Here is a 19,433-nt window from a genome sequence, read left to right on the forward strand (position 1 = left end):
TTACATTATGGTCTGGTTGATACTCAGTTCTGATTGGCTGTAGGGTGCTTCAGATTTGGCACAAACATTCACTTAGACTCAGCAATGAACTGATTAGATGTTGGTGGCCGAATCTGTCTCATTCTCTTGAACGTGATATCTTGAGAACACCTCAAGGGAATTTCTTTAAATTTGGCACAAACATCCACTTGGACTGAAGAATAAACTGATCGCAATTTGGTGGTTGAAGGTCAAAGGTCAGTGTGACCTCACAAAACATGTTGTTGGCCATAACTCAAAAATTCTTACAGGAATTATGACCAAACTTCACACAAATGACTAATAGGATATAATGATGAAGTGATTACATTTTATATCCAAAAGGTCAAATGTCAACTTCACTGTGACATCATAATATTATGCATAAAACACTTTTCTGGCCGATCCTCAACGTCATATATTTCCATCCTATATTTCAGAAGAAAATAATGTCCTTTTATTCCACCAAATTTAAGTGAATATAAATAAAATACTATAAAATACTCTCACATGTATTTGTAAGTGATAAAAACAGAAACAGGAGCCATTCTGTCATACTTAAAGTATATTTTGCATATAATACTTCCATACTTCATGATGTTTACTTGTAATGAAGTATTTTTAGATTGTGGTATTTCTAGTTTTACTAAAGATAAGGATCAGGGTACTTCTTCCACCACTGGTTTATATTTTTGTATTAAAAACCAAAATGTAACAGTCAAGAAAAGCAGCGTGAGACATAGCAGTCAGTCTGTCTAAGTCATAAACACAGAAGGAAACAACTGTCCTGTGTGATGAACGTTGATTATCTGAGTGTGTGTCTGGTCTTGTGTGGTTATGACAACATTATTTACACGCACAATGTGTGTTTATGTGTGTGTATTGCAGTCGGACAGATACGACGGTGTACAGGATGGTGTTGTCTCACCCCGTCGCTCTGTGTGAGATCAACACCATCAAGCTGAAGAACACCGGAGCTCGTTTCTACAGACAGGGAGACGTCCACGTCAAGTCTGTGTGCCTCACAGAGTTCCCCTCTCTCAGGTGCAGTATACCCGTCACACACATATTGTTCTGTTGGAGCTCCCACGCCTCCTCCTGCTAGATTTTGTCCTCCTGTAAATCAACAACAGCTTCCAGGCCTGTTTCTGTTGAGCCGCCACATACGGAGATAAAGTATACAAGTAGTCAGGGCTGTATATTTGACTTGATTTACAGTTACTTAAGTTCTGTACTCGGTGACACTGATGGGTTTCCACTGTAATGAGTTGTGTTTATGTTGGCCAATGAGCAAGAAATGGCAGTAAAATGTTTTTTTTATTTAAACAGTACATTCTGCGTTAGAGGCTCCTCGGCTCTGATTGGCTGTTTTCCATCACATGTGGTGGATTCTTGCAAATAAGAGGCACTACAAGACGGCAATAAAACATGATTTTTTTCCCCACACACTATCTGTGTCATATACTACTTTGTGGATGTAAGGACAGTTTCGGCAAATAAAGAAAGAAAGAAACAGAACATTTAAATGACACTGAAGTGTGCTCTTGTTTCAGGCGAGAGGAGCCACTGTGTGTGAACAACTTCCACGTCAGACGAGGAGCTCCGTGGTCACATGACTTGGTGCAGGTGTGTGGCTTCTACTAAGGAAGTGAGATCTACTCAAAAAGACACTGAGGGGGGAAAACACATCTACAGTGAAGTCACCCAACTTTCACTGTTCACCATAATGATCAGAGCCAAAGACTGCATTTTATCCTGGAGAGGAAGTTACCATTAGAGAGACGATCACTCTGCTACTGATAACAAGCAGCCTAGTTGTACTTTATTATTTGGTTATCTGGCTAATCCACTGATCCTCCAACGTCATGACTTTGTTGTCATTCAGGTTTGCCTTTCCGTTCCCCCCCTGCAGCTCCCTATTCTTCTGTATTCTGGTTTTAGGATGTTCCAGGTTTCTTACATATTTTCTAACTTGTAGTTTTAATGGTGCTGAATTCAGTTTGTCTTGTAATAAACTGGTGACTGTGCTCTGCTTTTCTCTGTAGATGTTTGAAAGTTAAATATTGATGTTTGACATTGGTGGACACCAATTCAGTTACACTGATAAAGACATACTTGTTATATTTCATTTCTTTTCTGCTGATAAACCCCCTAAATCCTGTACACGCTGGGCCTTTAAGTGACCTTCTCACAGATATGTCAGGAAGTAGACAGTCACAGAAAACAAACTACATCTTCACTGCACACAAAGAGCATTAAGAAGAAATCATGACCCCATGAACAAAACACAGACATCTTCATTTTAGTCCCATCTCTGTATTTTGGAAGTCAATAACAAGACCAATAATGCAGTTCACAGTTTACACGTGTATTAAATATTTAATTAGTTACAAAATTTAAAAAAAAAAAAAAAAAAAACAACATGATGTACAGGCATCCAATATATCGCCAAAGAAGAACAAAGAGGTTCTCCTACAGAAGAATTTGACATTATTAAGGGTGCATTCAGAGAAATAAACATGACCAATGAAACATGAAAGTGAAATGGAGAAAAATCTAAACAGGCCAAGCTGCAGGTTAAATGTTCGTACATGTGTGGAAAGTTCTAGAGAAATATACAGAACTAATTTTTTTACAGGTCTCGAAAGGATAAAGAATTGAGTATTATACAGGCCTGCTGATTTTCAAGCAGTTGTTCAGTCAGTTCGATCCAGAAAATGTGTGGTAACCTCACTAATTTAAATCAATATTCTTTCTTAACACTGAGTTAGAGTTTGGGGGGGGGGGGGACACATCGAAAGTCAAATCTAACATCAAGTCATGTGACATTCAAATCAGACAGTCATAGTTTTAACATCAAATATAAGTGAGATGAAAACCAGATTCATCCGTTTCAGTATCTCAGTATCCATTTTTATTACATGAAATAACAGACATTTAATATGCTGGTGAAAGCTGTCCCTCTGTCCTCAGTTCCAGTGACACTTAATAAATAATCGTGGATTTAAATGGTAGTTTATTAAATGTGGCAATCTGCAAGTCAACATATTTAATTGGACACATGTTTCTCTCTGATAGCAGCTAAAGAAACACACAGTATAAATGTTCCTTGAGCATTTTATTGCAGCCCATTTACCAGAAAAAAAAGTTGCCATTATATGTATCTACAAACTGCTGATATGTTACATTTGCATGTTTCGAAACGAATACGATACGAATCCTATCAATGTTTCTAAACTGAGTATATGAGCTGACTCTGTCATCAGGGGGTGAGGGGAGATGGTGGATGGTGTGACACCTAGGTGAGAGGCCTGTCAAGCTGCAGACCACTTTATGTTTCACCAACAAACAACAAAAGCTGTTATTTTTTAGCAAGTAACTGATGTGCTTCCAGCAGCTTTTTAGGCTCCAAACATGGGTGTTTTGCAGTAACCTGTCGCTGTCTTTCCACCAGGGGATAGAACCAGGAAAAGTTATGTTTTACCAAAACATCAGTGCATTTCCTGTAAAGATTGTGCCCCCAAAAGTGGATATTTACAGCCCAAACACGATCTTTTCCCACCATCACCAAGTGGTTTTTGTGCCGAAACCTAAATGCACTTTCACCACAGCGTTGTTCAAAGTCTCTGCAACATAATAACGTGTAAATGTAACACCTCCATTGTTTGCTAAAACGTGCAATGCCAACATTTTTTTCTGGTGATTGGGTTGTTTATTGAATCACTCAGCTGTTTGTATGAATTGTAGATTTAAATCTTAGATGCCATCGTCATTAAAATTCTAAAATATCTACAAGTTTAATTTAAATTGAATAAATATGGTGCTTTAAGATTTTAAAGCAGATTTCAGAGTTTCATGATGCTTCAAATCTTGATAAGAAAACTGCAAGCACAAAAGATTTACATTTTGTAGGCAATAAACCAATTTAAATTATTATGGTTATAAATATCAGCCCCCAAATATTGATATTAGCTGCTTTATCACTGAAACTGTAATTTAAATAGAGCGAAGAAAAAGCTTCTTGGTGTTCAGGACTCATGGTGTTAGCTGAGGTGAGAACAGAGAGCGAGGAGGACACAGTGTTGGAACAAGTGACATGTGACACATTCATACTGCTATGCTGTAGATAATACGAGTGTTTCCAGGAGAGACTGTTCTCACAGTTTGGGAGTGTCGGTGGGAGCCAGCGGCGCTCTGCCCCTCTGGAATCGAGGCGGTAGACTCCCGTCACTATCACCTCCTGCAGAACCAACATGGAAGCTTCAATTAGGAATCTCATAAGCACACAGTAAACTCTACTGACATCCTGATAACGTGACGTACATGCTGTGTCACATCGAGAATAGCAGAATGAACGAACTGTACTTTAACCACACAACGTGAGCAAGAACTGAACACAAAACAGCTTGTTCCAAAATGTTTATCAGTCCCAACAACACCATCATTCACCTGCAGGCTCTAACTCTGGGGAGTCAGGGTCAGGATAACCAGCAAGCAGGCCTCGGGACATAAATGAGCTGTGGGCCCCATCTGAGACCTCCATCCACACATTCTGGTAATCCATTTAAAGGGGACCTGTCATGCTCATTTTTAGGTTCATGCTTGTATTTTGTGTTTAGAACATGATTAGATGCTTCAATGTTCATAAAACACTTTATTTTCATCACACTGTCTGGAACAACACTTGCTGGAACATCTGTTTTCACTCTCTGAGATGCTCCACTCCACTCTTTAAGCCCAGTTTGCTCTGATTGGTCAGCTTTTTGTATCTATATGTCTCTGTACTATCATTCATACAGTAAACCAGCCTGAGAATGACTTTAACTGAGAGTTGCTGCACTGTCTATCCAGCCGTGTCACATATAGGTGTGTCCAGTTCTGCCTGTTACATGCATTGTCTTCTTTTAAAATACACCTTTGTTTTCACAGGACATTTACCATTTGCATACAGTCTCTTTCAAAATAAAAGCACTACATCAGTAAAATTCAGTAAATAGACGGATTTTTTTTCCTTAGACAACAAAAGCACGTGGTTAGGGTTAGGAAAAAAGAGCAGGGTTTAGCTTTATAATCTTACAGGACGTGGACACCACCCTCCTGGGTGAAAGTCAGTTTTTGTTGGACCCATTCACCACAACTCCCGCCCGCCCACTCAGACTTTCACCATCTTAACTTCTTCGTTCTTGTCCTGCCAGGTTTCCCTCTGATGTAGACAAGCGCCATTGAACTATAACGACGACCGGTCGCGTCTTCTTCGTCTTCAGTCGGACTTCAGAGTCAGACTGGGTTGGTCTATCTTGAAAAATCCCCAATAAAAGTTTCTAAACACAACGGGACATGCTTCAGAAGGAATATGATCCAAAGTCATGGAAACATTTACAACATCAGCAAACAAGATCACATGTTTTCCTGACGTTAGCATGTAGCTTCATGGAGCAGTGTCGGCTACCTGATGTCAACACCTTCATCCCTGAAGCACATGACCAAAAATAAATCTGTCACGAGTCAATGTCAGCTTGTAGCCAAAGTAGAAAAAATGTTAGGAACAGAGTATCCAGAATGGTCTGAAGCCTGAGGCTATTGCTCAAGGGATTCATTTCACATTTGTTTACCTCATTTGAAACTTTGGCCTTGTTTATTATGAACATCTGACAATGTAATATTATACTGTATATATGTCAGAAAACAAGGAAAAGCATGATAGGTCCCCCTTGAAGAATATTTACAATCAGGGTGCCCAGTAGCTCAGTGGGTAGAGCAGGTGCCTCATGTACAGGGGAGAGGAGAGAGCTGCAGGAGGAGGGTGTATTTTCAAAATCTTTTTTCTTTTTCCAAAAACTGCCTACCCCAGTTTTAAGTGCATGTTGCTGGTAATACTGTATGTTTGTATTTTTACTTATTTAGTATTTTTACATAGCTGTATCGCTACTTAACTTAAAGTTATGAGATATAAGTTCTTCTTCCTTCACGTCTGAACTGAAGCTGTGTTACTTCTGACTGTGATAGATTTGACCTATTGCTTTACAGCCGCCCTGCAACCCAAACCCGACTCTGACCCCACCATCCAGCTATGAAACGTGATCCTCCACCTGTGATTGGGTGAGGGCTGCTTTTGGGATGGTGGGAAGGCAAGCTGTGGGTGAGGGGTGGAGGGGGGAACAGATAAACTGACAGCCAGTGTCCCCAGTGTGGGCACGCTGGATTAATACCATGGTACTGCATTTTTTTTGGACACCCCCTAAATTTCCAAGAACACAGAACACAGCTGCTGCCTGGCCGACCTCAAGCTACAGTACTGAACCCTTACATACACACACACACACACACACACACACACACACACACACACACACACACACACACACACACAAAGTACAGCTACACACAGGATCTGATCAACTGTCTGACACCATAATGATCCCACTCTGTGCCCACCTCACTGAGCGGATCTCTTTTATCTGAGTGAATACATTTAACTGTGCTACTGTACCAAGACAAAGCTCAGCCAGAGCAAACAGTAATGTAGAGCAGCTGGCTGGGAGTCAGCTTTAATCTTAAAGTGTTGTTTGAAAATAGGATAATAATCCAGGTAAATCCCCAAATATGAGGAGGCCAGCTGCAGTGAACTCTGGCCACCATTCTACAGCTACAAATAAGTTCAGCAGTTCCCTAAAAACCATTAAATATAAACTACTGAAAACTATTTTCTAAATAACAATTTGTGTCTTCACTTTAAAAAGGCAAAAGACAAAGCAGCCAAAGCATCAGATCCTCACAAGATGAAATAAATAAGTGCAAAACAGCCTGAAAACTAACTAAATTAATATATTAATCTGAGAACATGACAGCTGAGGCTGGACATTGATTAAGTATTATTGTGAACTGATCATATCATATCATCATTTTATGAAATTATGTTGTCCAAAGTATTAGCTCCAAACAAATTATGATTTAAAAATGAGTAACAGAGGTTTTTGTTTGACAATAATAGTGCTTTTACTTAAAGCGATAGTTTGGATCTTTTCAAGTAGGGATGAATAAGTTACTGATCTATGTCAGTCAGCACGCCCAACACATTCTCACTCCGACCTTGTCACATATTGATGTGCGGTCATGGACTTTCCACGTCCAGGTATGTCGTGAAAGGTACCCTGGGTGTGTTGGTTGCTGACGTTCTGGGACGCAGTGTCAAAGTCTGCATGTTACATGCATTGTCTTCTCTTCAAATACACTTCCGTTTTCTCTGGGGTAAAAGTCGATGTAAGTTGGACCTATACAACACATCTCCCATCCGCCCTAATGAGTCTGTCGCTGCTTTAACGTTATGCTTTAACGTTCGTTCTCGCCCTGCTTCGTTTCCTCCTGACACTGCCAACCGGACATGTATCATGCTGATGTTAAAGGACAGCTTTTTCGTCAGTGTCTGAAGCCAGAAGTCACCGCCCAAGCTCCAGATTTTGACGACTTAAGAGTGAGAACAGGTTGCGCTCCCAGTTTGAAGAAGCAGCTTGGAGTACCGCCATGAAAGCTAAGCAATGTAAAACATATTTTACCCACCTGAAATAAAATTTGACATCAGTTTATGTGTACGCTTCTCAGTTTATGTGTTTTGTAATTGTGATATATAATCTGCAAATTGATATAACTGTAAGATACATTAATTCCATCTGAGATGTTGCAGAAGTGAAAATACTCAAAATGGACTGAAATCAAAACTGTATTTTAATAAATGTACTTGGTGACTTTACACCATTTTATTTTCCATATTGTCAGGAATATATTCATGTTTACACTATAATCAACGTCCAGCCCTACACTGTGTCTCACTATAAAGCTGGGTTAGTAAGAATTGTGCACTGTCAGCCACCCATGCACAAACACACACACCACCACCACCCCACGCCCTCCGCCCAGGTGAGGTACTTACATGTAGCTTAAGTGGTGACCCCGTGTGTTAGCTCCAGCACCCTGCCTCTCTACCTCAAATAATCCCTCTCACTGCCATAATCCTTTAAGGAGCCCGCCACATCAGCAAAGTCCTCCAGGACCAGGCTGGTGGAGTCCTCACCAATGGGCAGCTCGGGGTCTGACGCCCAGGGGTGCTGATAACGGCCATGCTGGGGGGCGTGGGGTTCATCCAGGGCGGTGTTCCTTGGTCCCTGCAGGTGGGGGGCCTGAGGATGGGTTGGATCTGACATTTGGTAGGCTGGTGCCGCGTCTTCACCATGGTGTTGCTCCTTACCGCTGCCACCTTCACTGCCGCTGCCGCTGCCCTGCGAGGAGGGGGCCAGCACGTGGTAGAGGCTGGGCAGGCGGATGTCCAGCAGCACACCGCTCTTAATGTAGAGCTTGTTGTTGAGGTTGTAGAGCTTCTCAGCGATATCGTAGCCCAGCATGATGGAGAAGATGCGGGCGATGTAACGGTCCTTTGACATCACCAAGTAGAGGCGGCGGCGACGCCATGAGATGTAGCGGGAGTCTTCTTCTGCTGTCATGGTCACCTGGGGAGTATGAATAAAATACCTGGATGTCAGTGTGTTCAAGGCAGCCTGTGGAGTTTTTGACGACTTGTACCAGTAAAAAGCAACGTTTTGGGACGCCAATTTTGATTGTATCCGGTGAACACATGAGGAATAAAATACTTTAGGAATGACATTTTTCCACTGGCCAACACAGAAGTTAGCTTCACTCTGCTTCCCTTGTCAAAAAGCCTACATGGGATTATTCCACCGAATTTTGGATCGCTGCAAAAAATGCGTTTATGATATTTAATTCGCTCTCTTATCTCTGTCGAGAGCTTCTCTTTGTAAGGACATTTGTCTTGTGGATGTACTTATTGAGCATAGCGTTGGTTCAGGCAGGACACAATGTCAAGCTCAGCTCATATCCCAGCTACATCAGCGGATCTCAAACAAAATTGCTCTGGCCTGCCTACTTTTGCAACCCAACTCCACCCCAGCTCCTCCTTTTCATGCTGTGTCTGACTTATCAGTGTCTCTCCACCTCAAGCTATCGTAGCTACGGATGCTCATCCTTTCAAGATGGTGGCACTGCCTCAGAATGCTCTGCGATTACCAATCCCTATATTTTGGGAAATACATTTGCTTTCTTGCCAGATGTAAAGATTGATTCAACTCATCTGTCATTTGAGTTCAAAGCTGGAGCCAGCAGATGGTTAGCTTAGCTTAGCACAGAGACTGAAAGCAGCTTCTTTTAAAAATCTGTCAACATGTACCAGAATTAACTAATTAAATGTTATAATATCTACTCCCCTGCTGTGAGTTTTTATGCTAAGCGAACCTAATGGCTGTTGCTTTGTACTTAACAAATAGGCCACATTTTAATTTACTTGCCCCATTAACAAATTCTTCTTTCTGAGAGCTACAAAAATGCCAAACACTCCCAAACTACAGCATCTCAAATGTGAGGATTTGATGCTCTATTTGTAATTTATTATAGTAATATAAAAATCTTTGGGTTTAAGGCTGTTGGTCTGATAAAAATACAATATTTACACACATAATCATACATCAATATGCTGTTTTTTGCTATTTTCTGACAGTTTATAGACAAAACGGTAATAAGTTAAACCAAAAAGTAAACAGCTGATTGATTGATTGATTGATTGATTGATTGATTGATTGATAATGGAAATAATTGTTGGTTGCAGGCTGTCTTTCTATTCATGCTCTTCATAGATCAAAGTACCCAGCACAGCCTTCCACTTTTTAAACTCTGTTAAACCCCCCAGGCCTTGTTTCTACTTTAATTGGCCTACCATAAAGCCACAGGATATGTGAAAGACAAGGGGACACCGCTTTGTTCAGCTGATCAATCAGATGCTCAAGGAGCACAAAATAAGAGACAACTTAATATCCACGTCTTGGTTTCTTGTTCCAAAACCTTCAATGGCAGCGCTTCAAGTTACTTTTTAATCTTCAAGTCGATGTTCTGCCACACTTCAAGCCTCAACAAATTATCTGCATGTACCTGGAACTTTCCCTCCTCGTTTGGTCTGAGAGACTCCCACTCTGGAGAGTCCAGGAACTGGTGTCGGTGGATGTAATGCAGAAACTGTCCCTCTAAAGACACGTTGATCCTAAAGGAGAAGACACAAGGGTTAAAAAGAGAAGCAGGGATTAAGAAGTGATAATGAGAGCAGAGGGACAGAGCTGGAGGTCACTTTGCAAGTAAATGTTGGCGTGAATATCTCTGACAGACGTATCTATGGATAGACTGAAGACTATAGAGTTTCTTAAAGGTTCTGCATGTGATGCTTAGGACGTTCATATGGCGGCAAACCACAATTTGTTATGTAAAGATAAAAGTGGAGTAAGGGCATCCTGAGCGGTGTTGCATCTAACTCTGTGAGCCATCAGAATCTGTAACCCGGCCGCTTTACCCTAACCCCACTATCTGTGTGTGTGTTGTAATCTTTGCTTCTCTGTGATTTGTTGTAGTGAGCCTGGCCCTAGTCTGGCCACATGTGCATGTGTATTCCACCGGCTAAGGGCTCATTTATGCTCAATGTTAAATATGGGTCCGGATACGGACGGAGCCTTCTGTTTGTGCTCTGTGTTCATTTCGTCCGTATTTCTGCACGTTTCCATAAAGCTTACGGATACGGGTCAAACGGAGCAGTACCACCGGGAACCATGGGGGCAGTGTTGCTGTCACTACCCAATACGTAGCTCTAGTGAGACACGAAGAAGAAATAACAATTCAATTTCTCTCATCGGCAGTACTAGAGAAAAGAATTCTCCGTCCTCCAGTCGCGATGTATTTAACGGCCTCACTGACCACCACCTCCTACAACGCTGCCTCTGTTTTTGTCTTTTATGCAAGAGGTACATTATCAATATCTCCTCCACAGTCGCCATGTTTGTTTTTGAGTTTGTTGTTGTCATAAACTTTTGACTCTTGGCTACCTCCTGGTGGATATATTGGTTAACATCCATGCCAACGTAAAGGACGCATGGAAGTTTGTGGGCAGTGACGGTAACATCGTTTGAAACAGACGTATACATTTTCGTACGTAAAGGGAGCATAAATGAGCCCTAACTCGTTACCTCCACTCGCTACTACGCTCATGAGGTGGTTACTGCTGATTGTCGTTGTGGAAGCATAGCACACACCCTCTAGTTCCCCCTTGGTTAACACTGTAAGCTCTGTCAGCGCTGTTTCCATTTTATAGTGCTGTTTCTGGAGTTAGCGCTGTTAGCTGCTAGCTGCCACTCAACTACCTCCATGTTGAGAACCTTGTGCAGACAACTCACTCCCTCTGAATTTCACTTTTCACTGAGCCAGCAGCCAGCAGCTAATGATGCTGACTCTATATATCTATATCAGTGCTAAAACTACAGCAACGGTGCTGAAAGAGCTAACACTGCTAACCAGGGGGAAACCAGAGAATGGGCACTACACTTTCCCAATAATGGTATGATGCAGTACTATATCACTGTCTACCCACACAAAGTAACTAAAACTGGCCTTACACTGACAAACCACAACACTAAAATGCCCATACATGTATTCATTATTGATAAAAACAGAATAATGTTCTGTGCACATCAGATAAACTGATAATACCGAGTTTCTTCTGCCAGGATTCCTCCAGAATCATATTTAAAGACATCGGGACATTCCTCCCTCAGAAGGAAGCTTTATTTTAAAAAAAGATGAACTTCCGCAGAGTGAGATAACCCAGCACACTGAACATTAAACCGTCATTGGATTACGTCAAAAGCTTCTGTTTTATCCTTATTTCAATGAGAGGTGAACGTCCTCATATCAGCGCTGCAAACGATCTGCTTCATGTCAATCACCTGACATCTACCGAGAGAAATGGAAGTCCCCCCTCAGGAAATTATTCCTTACAACAACTCTTTTCTTCCTCTGTTATACAGGACAGATGCTAAATGTAAAGTGGGGGACTTGCAAAAGGACAAAACAGTCTAATTTAATTAAAAGTACAAATACAATTCATGTGTTTGAAGAAGTACACGGATCGTTCATTTAACTTTAAGTAGCAATACCACAGTGTAGAAATACTCTGCCTTAATCAATCAGAAATAGGCTTACACTGGTATCCTGTATTCAGAGCTTTTTAGAGTGTTTGTTTGCTATATGGAGCACATCTTTGTGGCAGAATCTTTATTTAGACTCTTCCCAACAATAGGTGTTAATTAGCAGCTATTTTGTATTGCAGTATTAATTACCCCATATGGCACTTCACACTGCCAGGGTTAAGGATTTCCACTGGGGAGCCCCATGCTAAAATTGTCCTAGTACTGCTGGTGCTGTTCTTTGTAACACAATATGGCCAACAGTATGTGGACACATCTGACTTTTGGTTTGGAGCTGCTTTACTGGCTCTTAGATCCATGTAAGGGAAATCTTAAAGGGACAATTAACCCCTAAATCAAAAATTCACATTGTTCCTCTTACCTGTGTTGTTATTTATCAATCTAGACTGTTTTGGTGTGAGTTGCAGAGTGCTGGAGATATTGGCCATGGAGATGTCGAAGTTCTGTCCAATATAATGGAACTAGATGGCACTCAGCTTGTGGTGCTCAATGTGCCAAAAATATGCAGAAACGAAGCAGTGGGAGTGCTGCAATCTGGGTCAGCAGAGATGCCAAAACGTAAAAATGTAAAGATTGTTGAAAAAGTTTGTTTCCAGAGATGGTGACCCGGGTTACTCAAGATAACCAACAGACCTTGTTGTGAGCAGTTTCATGTAGGAACTATTTTCTTTCTACAGAACTACACCCACCAACCGTATCACCGCGCAGAAGGAAGTGTGCATCTACTCATGCACTAGAGGCTTGTGCTCATGACAGTGCAGCATGAAAACATTAATGGCGCCACCGTTGGCTGAGCTGTAACGTTAGATAGCTCAGTGGTGCTTGATGAGCTAGCAGTAGATATTAGCACAGAAGGAAACATGTATCTACTGCTAGCTCACCTAGCACCACTGAGCTACCTAACATTCAGCCTGCTCTCACCAAAAATACAACAATATAGGTCAAGTGTGCAAGCAGCTTTTTACAACCGAAATTTAAAGTTTATTGTAAGGCAGTGCCCTCTTGTGGCCTCAGTAATTGTTACAGGAGCAGAGGAGGAAGTGACGTGATGTAGCATAAGAAGAAACAAAGTCAGTGTAATGTCCAAATGTTGAAGAAGCCCTTAATAGGTGGACAGGAGTGTCATAGAAGGAAGCATGCATCTTAGGTCTGTACTCACAGCTCACCCAGCCCCCAGGAAGTGCACAGGACTTTGAAACCAATTTAAGATAGTGACCAAACCATGGAATACAACCAGCGAGATGCCATGGGGCCCAAAAAGACTTTTCCCATTGACTTACATTGTAAAAGAGATGTCTGTAAATCAGTGGACACATTTTTTTAGCACCACAGCCCCCGTGAAATGATTGTTTCACTATCAGGATGTGATCCATTCTGTACGATAACATTTTGAAAGTCTAGAGGAGCAGCACGATTGAATTGCACGTTGCACTAAACTGGAAGTTAGCAGCTTAGCCAGTGATGTATTTAGTGTGCTTGCCTCGGACGCCAAATGATGCAGAAGACAAGGATCATTTTACACCCAAGAAGTCAAACTTTTTTGGCTTTGTGCACCACTGAACAGGTATAATGTGCATTTTGATTTTCTGGTGAGCTGTCCTTTTAATTCTACAACACAATAAAATTTTAGACATCCAGAATTTGTGGTAACAATCTGAGAAAGACCTTTTCTTGTTTCAATAGGACAATACTCTCATACACAAAGCCAGGTCCATAAAGAAATAATATTTCCGAGTTTGCTGTGAAAGAATTTGACCTGGGGTGAACTGGAATGTCAGACCTTATAACCCAACATCAGTGTTGGACCTCACTAATGCTCATGTGGCTGAATGCGACCAAATCACTGCAGCCAGGTTCAAACATCTTGTAAAAGTCGTCAGGAGCAGATTAATGCCCGTGGTTTTGGAATGAGATGTCCCAGCAATCACATGTTCATGTGTCCACATACTTTTGGCCATGCAGTGTGGTCATACCAAACAGGAGGTGGTTGATTAATGAAAATATTAAGTAACATATTTGGTGTAACACACAAAAAAAAACATTATTAGACTTTTGTTTGTGTGTTGTTTCAAATTTGTTTCATACGCTGAGCTGTCAGCTGCGTGGCCAAACATTTAATTTAAGATGATGATGAATTTATGAGGAGCAGTCGCGTCCACTGTCCCAAAGTACAAAGGTATCATTTAACCAGCTGGCAGAGTGCAGAGGGACGGCACACGGGTGAGTCACAGACGAAAATACTCTGTTTACAACATTTCTCTTGTGAAGGCTCCAGCACTGTGAAATCTAATGTAGCTCTACTCTGAGGATGTTTGGATGAAGAGGATACGTTTCCTGTGACGGTTACATGCTGCCAGCAGCATGAAAGAGTCCGAAACAGGAATCCAGTTCTTGGATTAACTTTCTTTAAAACAATGGCTGAGGGGAGTAATTTAAACCAGTAAGTTCGACAGTATATATCTGTGGTACAAGTGAGTGGGCATCTTTTGTTTTAGCTTCTGTGACACTAAAACTTTTAACAAAATGTTATACTACAAATTCTACTGTAAACTAACTTTAAACTTCTTGGTCACAAAACTCCCATAACTTGTAAAAGGTGCACCCAATAATGCAAACAATAGTTATACATAACACTGTAGGAAGCTTTTAGTGCTCAGTTTTTGTTGAGAGTGTCTCAAAAAAGGGATGGTCAGTTTTGAAGTACTTGTACTTTAGTTAAGTATTTCCTTTTACTGCTACTTCAACTCCACAACATTTCAAAAGGGAAATAATATACCTTTTGCTTAACTGCATTTATCTGACAGCTATAGTTGGCTCAGGACTTGACATACAAAACATAAGATCATCTTATTAATAGGATGCTTGAAGAAAAATGTAAGATATTCTTCACCTTAACCATCTCACAAATTCATCTAGTTATTCAATTTTAAAACACTCTGAAATGGACCATTTGGTAAATTTGACAAGTAGGATAAAGGGTTTTGCTGACCTCCAGTGGTTTAACTTGACACCTAGCTGTTGTGATGTAACAAGGGTTGTGTCAGTACGCTGTGGCATCACTGTTGGGTGTTGTACTTTGACATAAGGCAGCCATGATATTTTCGTATTAACAATGGATCAAATGACTGTGTGTAATATGAAAGTAGTTACTCAGAGTGATGAAGCTTCAGATAATTAGGCCATCACCGGACTCTGCGGTTCCACTCAGCCTAGCTGAGCGTTTTAACGTCTTTCAGCTCATTGTTTTGGCTTTTCGGGTGCAACTTTAACTAATCTGGTTCAGTAATTTATATTTTAAGACACAGCAGGCTGCTACTTTCAGCAAAAAGCTCTAAAAACCAGCCTAGATGTAAATGTCTGCATTGTACGTTAATGCAAACCCCAGATAAATTACATTTGTACATTTTATAGGTATCATATCAACGTTTCCAAAGTGACCTAGTATGCCTTGAGTTGTCGTTCCACAGGGGCTAGTGCCACAAAAAGTGGTTGTTTTTGACCAAGACATTGCTGTTTCCTTCTGGAAAAGTGAGTATTTTAAGCCAAAACATGACAAGTTTCATGGTTTGCAGAAATGTATGATGCCGAGATATATTCTAGCAATCGGGTTGCTAAAAACCCACTGTGCACTACCTGCTCAGCACGGCAGTGAGAAAAAGTTAGTGACAAACTGGTAACCATAAGGCATTTTTGGACTGGAGGAACATTTTTTAACAGTTCTAAGAACCCCCCTTTTATTGTGTCCACACCACAAGAACTAGGAACAATCAAAGTTGTTAGAACGCCATTTTGAGGGACTTTGTTAGCTCCTATTTCAGACTAGGTACTCTCAGGAACTGTGAGTAACGTACACGTAGGTGTAGACAACAGACCTTGTCACATATTGACATTTGGTCATGGACTCTCCACATCCACATACGATGTACAAGGTACCCTGGGTGTGTTGGTTGTTGATGTTCTGGGACTCGGTCAAGTTCTGCCCGTTACATGTATTGTCTTCTTTCAAAATACATACAGTCTCTTTCAAAACAGCAAAAACACGTGGTTAGGTTAAGGAAAGTAGAACAGGGTCTGGCTTAAGAATCTTATGGGACACAAACACCTCTCTCTCAGTTGAAAGTTGGTGTTTGTTGGACCCATCCACCACCACTCCCGTCCGCCCCAGGTGGGCTTTCTGGACTTTAGCCGCCTTAACTTTCATCCTCGTCCTGCCGCGTTTCCCCCTGACGTTGCCAAGCACCGTTAAACTATAATGGCAACTGGCCGCATGTCATGGCGATGTTAAAGTACTGCCTTTTTGTTGGTTTCTGACGCCGCAAGTCAATACCCAAGCGCCAGATTTTGAGGACTTCGGAGTGAGATCAAGCTCGACAAATGAACCAACAGTGAAGTCCATATGAATAGTTGCAACGGTCAAAATACAAAGCGTAGCATCTTGTCAAAGTGAAATATAAGAGAACACAAAAGAAGCCCTTGAAGTTGGTAGAGACCAAAAACCAAGCTAAAAACGTGTGGTTACTGGACTAACATTTATCTACTGGCCATAAATAGGACTCCATATGTGTGCTTATGTGTTTGCTTGATGTGTAAATAAGAAACTGTTTGCTAATACGTCCGCTATATCAACTACAAATATGATGATAGTGTATGTGAGGTGTTGTGTTTACAGCTTGTTTCCATTGCTGCCAAATGGCAAAGTAACTGTGTGAACTGTATTATTTTTGCATTGTGATATTGCTACTTTTAGTTGAATGTGTTGGCTGTAATTTGTGGAGACACGTCCGTTGTGGTTTGCATTATGTAGTACAGGTGTGTAGTTGCACACACACACACACACACACATGCCCACCTCCCAGACAGCAGAAAGGAGAGACGATCGATGGGCGTCTTGCCCTCCACAGCGTACGTCTCTCCCGCCTTCAGCTCCACCACCTTGTGCTCAAAGGCGCCTGCGATCTCCTTGAACACCTGGACGGGCACACCCAGCGGCAGGTATACTGCCTGGTAGAGGGAGGTCAGCTCCTCACTGCGTATGCCCTCCTGGTGCAGCCGGTACAGCAGGTGGCAAATCTGCACAAAGCAGGCCAGCAGCAGAAGCAGGTTCCAGGTGAAGACGTCCAGGCCGCACATGGTCAGCCAGCCCCACAGGGTCAGGCACACGAAGGCGGGGGCCAGGAAGCCGAAGATAAAGAGGCACCCGTAGGCCCCGCTGCCTCCCATGTAGCCCAGGAAGAGCATGGTGTTTCCCAAATGGTAGATGGCTCCCTCTGTGTTGTTGCTCCAGCCATCGCAGACAGGGGGAAGGAACAAGTTGTCCAGCAGAGTCGAGTTGTCCGTGCTCATGTTTGTCTTGAAATGACAAGCTGAGGAGAGGCTTCTTACGCACAAAACAAACAAAGAGCCAAAAAAAGACTTCTTATCCAATGAAACCCTGGAGCTATTTCTGTCCCATCAACATGTACAACTAGATGGTTTGTTTGCTTAAAAATAAACAGCTGATACTGACAGGAGAATGTCAGAAGTAAATGTTTGTTCCCTTGGCGTGCACTGGAAAATTCTTCAATGTGAAGAAGTTCTCACGACTCTCTTTGGTGCAGAAACACAGCTGGAATGGGTTTCTTCTTCTTCTCTCATTATGCGTCCCTTCCTCTCTTCTTCCTGTCGTCTCTCTGACTGTGTCTCTCACCCACTGGCCTGCACTGTGGAGCCAACAGCTGGAAGAGAAGGGATAAGGGAGGGTGGGCGTTGATAGAGCCCTAGAAGGATAACCATGTTTGGAATTGAAACCCAAGGAGGAAAGAGTGGTGGACAGAAAGCAGGCCTGCTACTTAACATAACAGAAAGGGAGAGAGGGAGGCAGGAAACGGGAGGGAGGACAGGGACTATGACAAATATCTGAGAGACTCACAGTGTCACACACATTAAAAAAAATGTCAGTTTTATTTATGTAGCCCAATATCACAAATTTGCCTCAAGGGGCTTTACAATCTGTACAGCAAAAACACCCTCTGTCCTCACACCCTCACTCCAGATAGACTCCCCAGAAACACCTTTAATGAGGAAGAATATATAAAACTCAAAGAAGAGCAGCTGAGGAGTTCTTCCTTCACCCAAACTTTGTGAGACCAGTTTCCTCTCAGGATGGTCTCTCAGTCAGTGCATATTTAAAGACACTGAAATAAGTAGGATGACAGCACAGGTCAGATTTCAGGTATAAACACCCACTGCCACCACCGCCGCCGCCTCACATATCCAGCTCTCCTCTCAGCCAGGAGGAATCACCGCTCACAGGGTCCATCTCAGTTCAATCCAATCGCCAGAATAAAAGTTGGCATTGTACGTTTCTGCAAACCATGGATATGTTATTACATTACTATGTAGCAGCTACATTGAAACCTTACGTATCATCGCTGCTTTGGTTAATGTGTGGTTAGGTTTAGGTACAAACACCACTTGGTTATGGCTTAAAAAATCATGTTTTGGCTTAAAATACCCGCTTTTGGTGGCACCATCCCTACTGGAAACGCAGGAACTCTTACAGTAAAAAACAACCTCTTTATTGGTAGAAAAATGTCTTTTTTTGGCACCGTCTCAGCAGGAATTTTGGCTGGAAACGCAGTGGTTTCTCTGTTCAAAAAATTGCTTTATCAGTGAAAAATAACCTCTTTTTGTGGCACTATCCCTGCTGGAAAAACAGGGATGTCTCCGTAAAAAACAGCTACTTTATCTTTAAATAAAACAACTTCTTTTTGTGTGCCTGGCAGGAAACACAGTTATTATTGTAAAAATTGATGGCTCTCTGTGGCACTATTTTGGCTGGAAACATAGCGGTTTCTCTGTTTATAGAATTGCTTTATCTGTGAAAAACAACCACTGTTTGTAGCACTGTCATTCCTGAAAATGCAGGGATGTCTCAGTAAAAAAAACAGCAACAAAAAGATCGTCCCGATGACTTAAAAACTCAGCTAATAAACGGCTCTCTTTAAAAACATTGATATGATACATATGAATCATACAAATGTAACGTATCTGTGGTTTGCCGAAATGTACAATGCAAACGTTTTCTTCTGGTGATTGGGCTGCTCACTCTTAGTTCATTGGAAATGTATTTTCTCTGCTCAATTTTTTCCTTTTTATTAGAGCAAGACAACAGACGGACAACGAAATAAGTAGTAATAGCAAGAAAAATTATGGTCCCATCATGAGGCCAAAGAGCCTGAGAGTCTTTACACACATAAGAACCAGTAACGTTCCTGAAAAGACTATAATGATCAGATTCAAGAACATTCAACAATAGAATTAATAAGCTGTGTGATACTGGACACATTT

The 19,433-nt window shown here is 41.6% G+C and overlaps 2 protein-coding genes across 4 annotated transcripts in view; one reads left to right on the plus strand and one right to left on the minus strand.

Annotated features, from left to right (window-relative positions):
* pla1a (phospholipase A1 member A) overlaps positions 1 to 2,807 on the plus strand; it is a 14,824-nt gene extending 12,017 nt beyond the window's left edge. For both annotated transcript variants that reach the window (XM_049595099.1, XM_049595100.1), the window contains exons 10-11: positions 907 to 1,062; positions 1,572 to 2,807. In XM_049595099.1, coding sequence (XP_049451056.1) covers positions 907 to 1,062; positions 1,572 to 1,662 — 247 coding nt within the window. In that variant the 3' untranslated portion in view covers positions 1,663 to 2,807. The remainder of the gene's footprint in view (positions 1 to 906; positions 1,063 to 1,571) is intronic.
* popdc2 (popeye domain containing 2) lies at positions 2,767 to 17,786 on the minus strand. 2 transcript variants are annotated; one of them, XM_049595111.1, is made up of 4 exons: positions 16,954 to 17,786; positions 10,009 to 10,117; positions 8,087 to 8,519; positions 2,767 to 4,258 (listed from the first exon to the last, which is right to left on the minus strand). In XM_049595111.1, the coding sequence occupies exons 1-4, from the start codon at positions 17,445 to 17,447 to the stop codon at positions 4,176 to 4,178; spliced, it is 1,119 nt and encodes a 372-aa protein (XP_049451068.1). In that variant the 5' UTR covers positions 17,448 to 17,786; the 3' UTR covers positions 2,767 to 4,175. The 2 variants fall into 2 exon arrangements, with proteins under 2 accessions (XP_049451068.1, XP_049451067.1); XM_049595110.1 differs by having other exon boundaries at positions 7,946 to 8,519.
* Positions 17,787 to 19,433: the final 1,647 nt, after the last annotated feature.

The sequence above is a fragment of the Epinephelus fuscoguttatus genome, linkage group LG13 (genome assembly GCF_011397635.1).
Source record: "Epinephelus fuscoguttatus linkage group LG13, E.fuscoguttatus.final_Chr_v1".
Taxonomy (NCBI): domain Eukaryota; kingdom Metazoa; phylum Chordata; class Actinopteri; order Perciformes; family Serranidae; genus Epinephelus; species Epinephelus fuscoguttatus.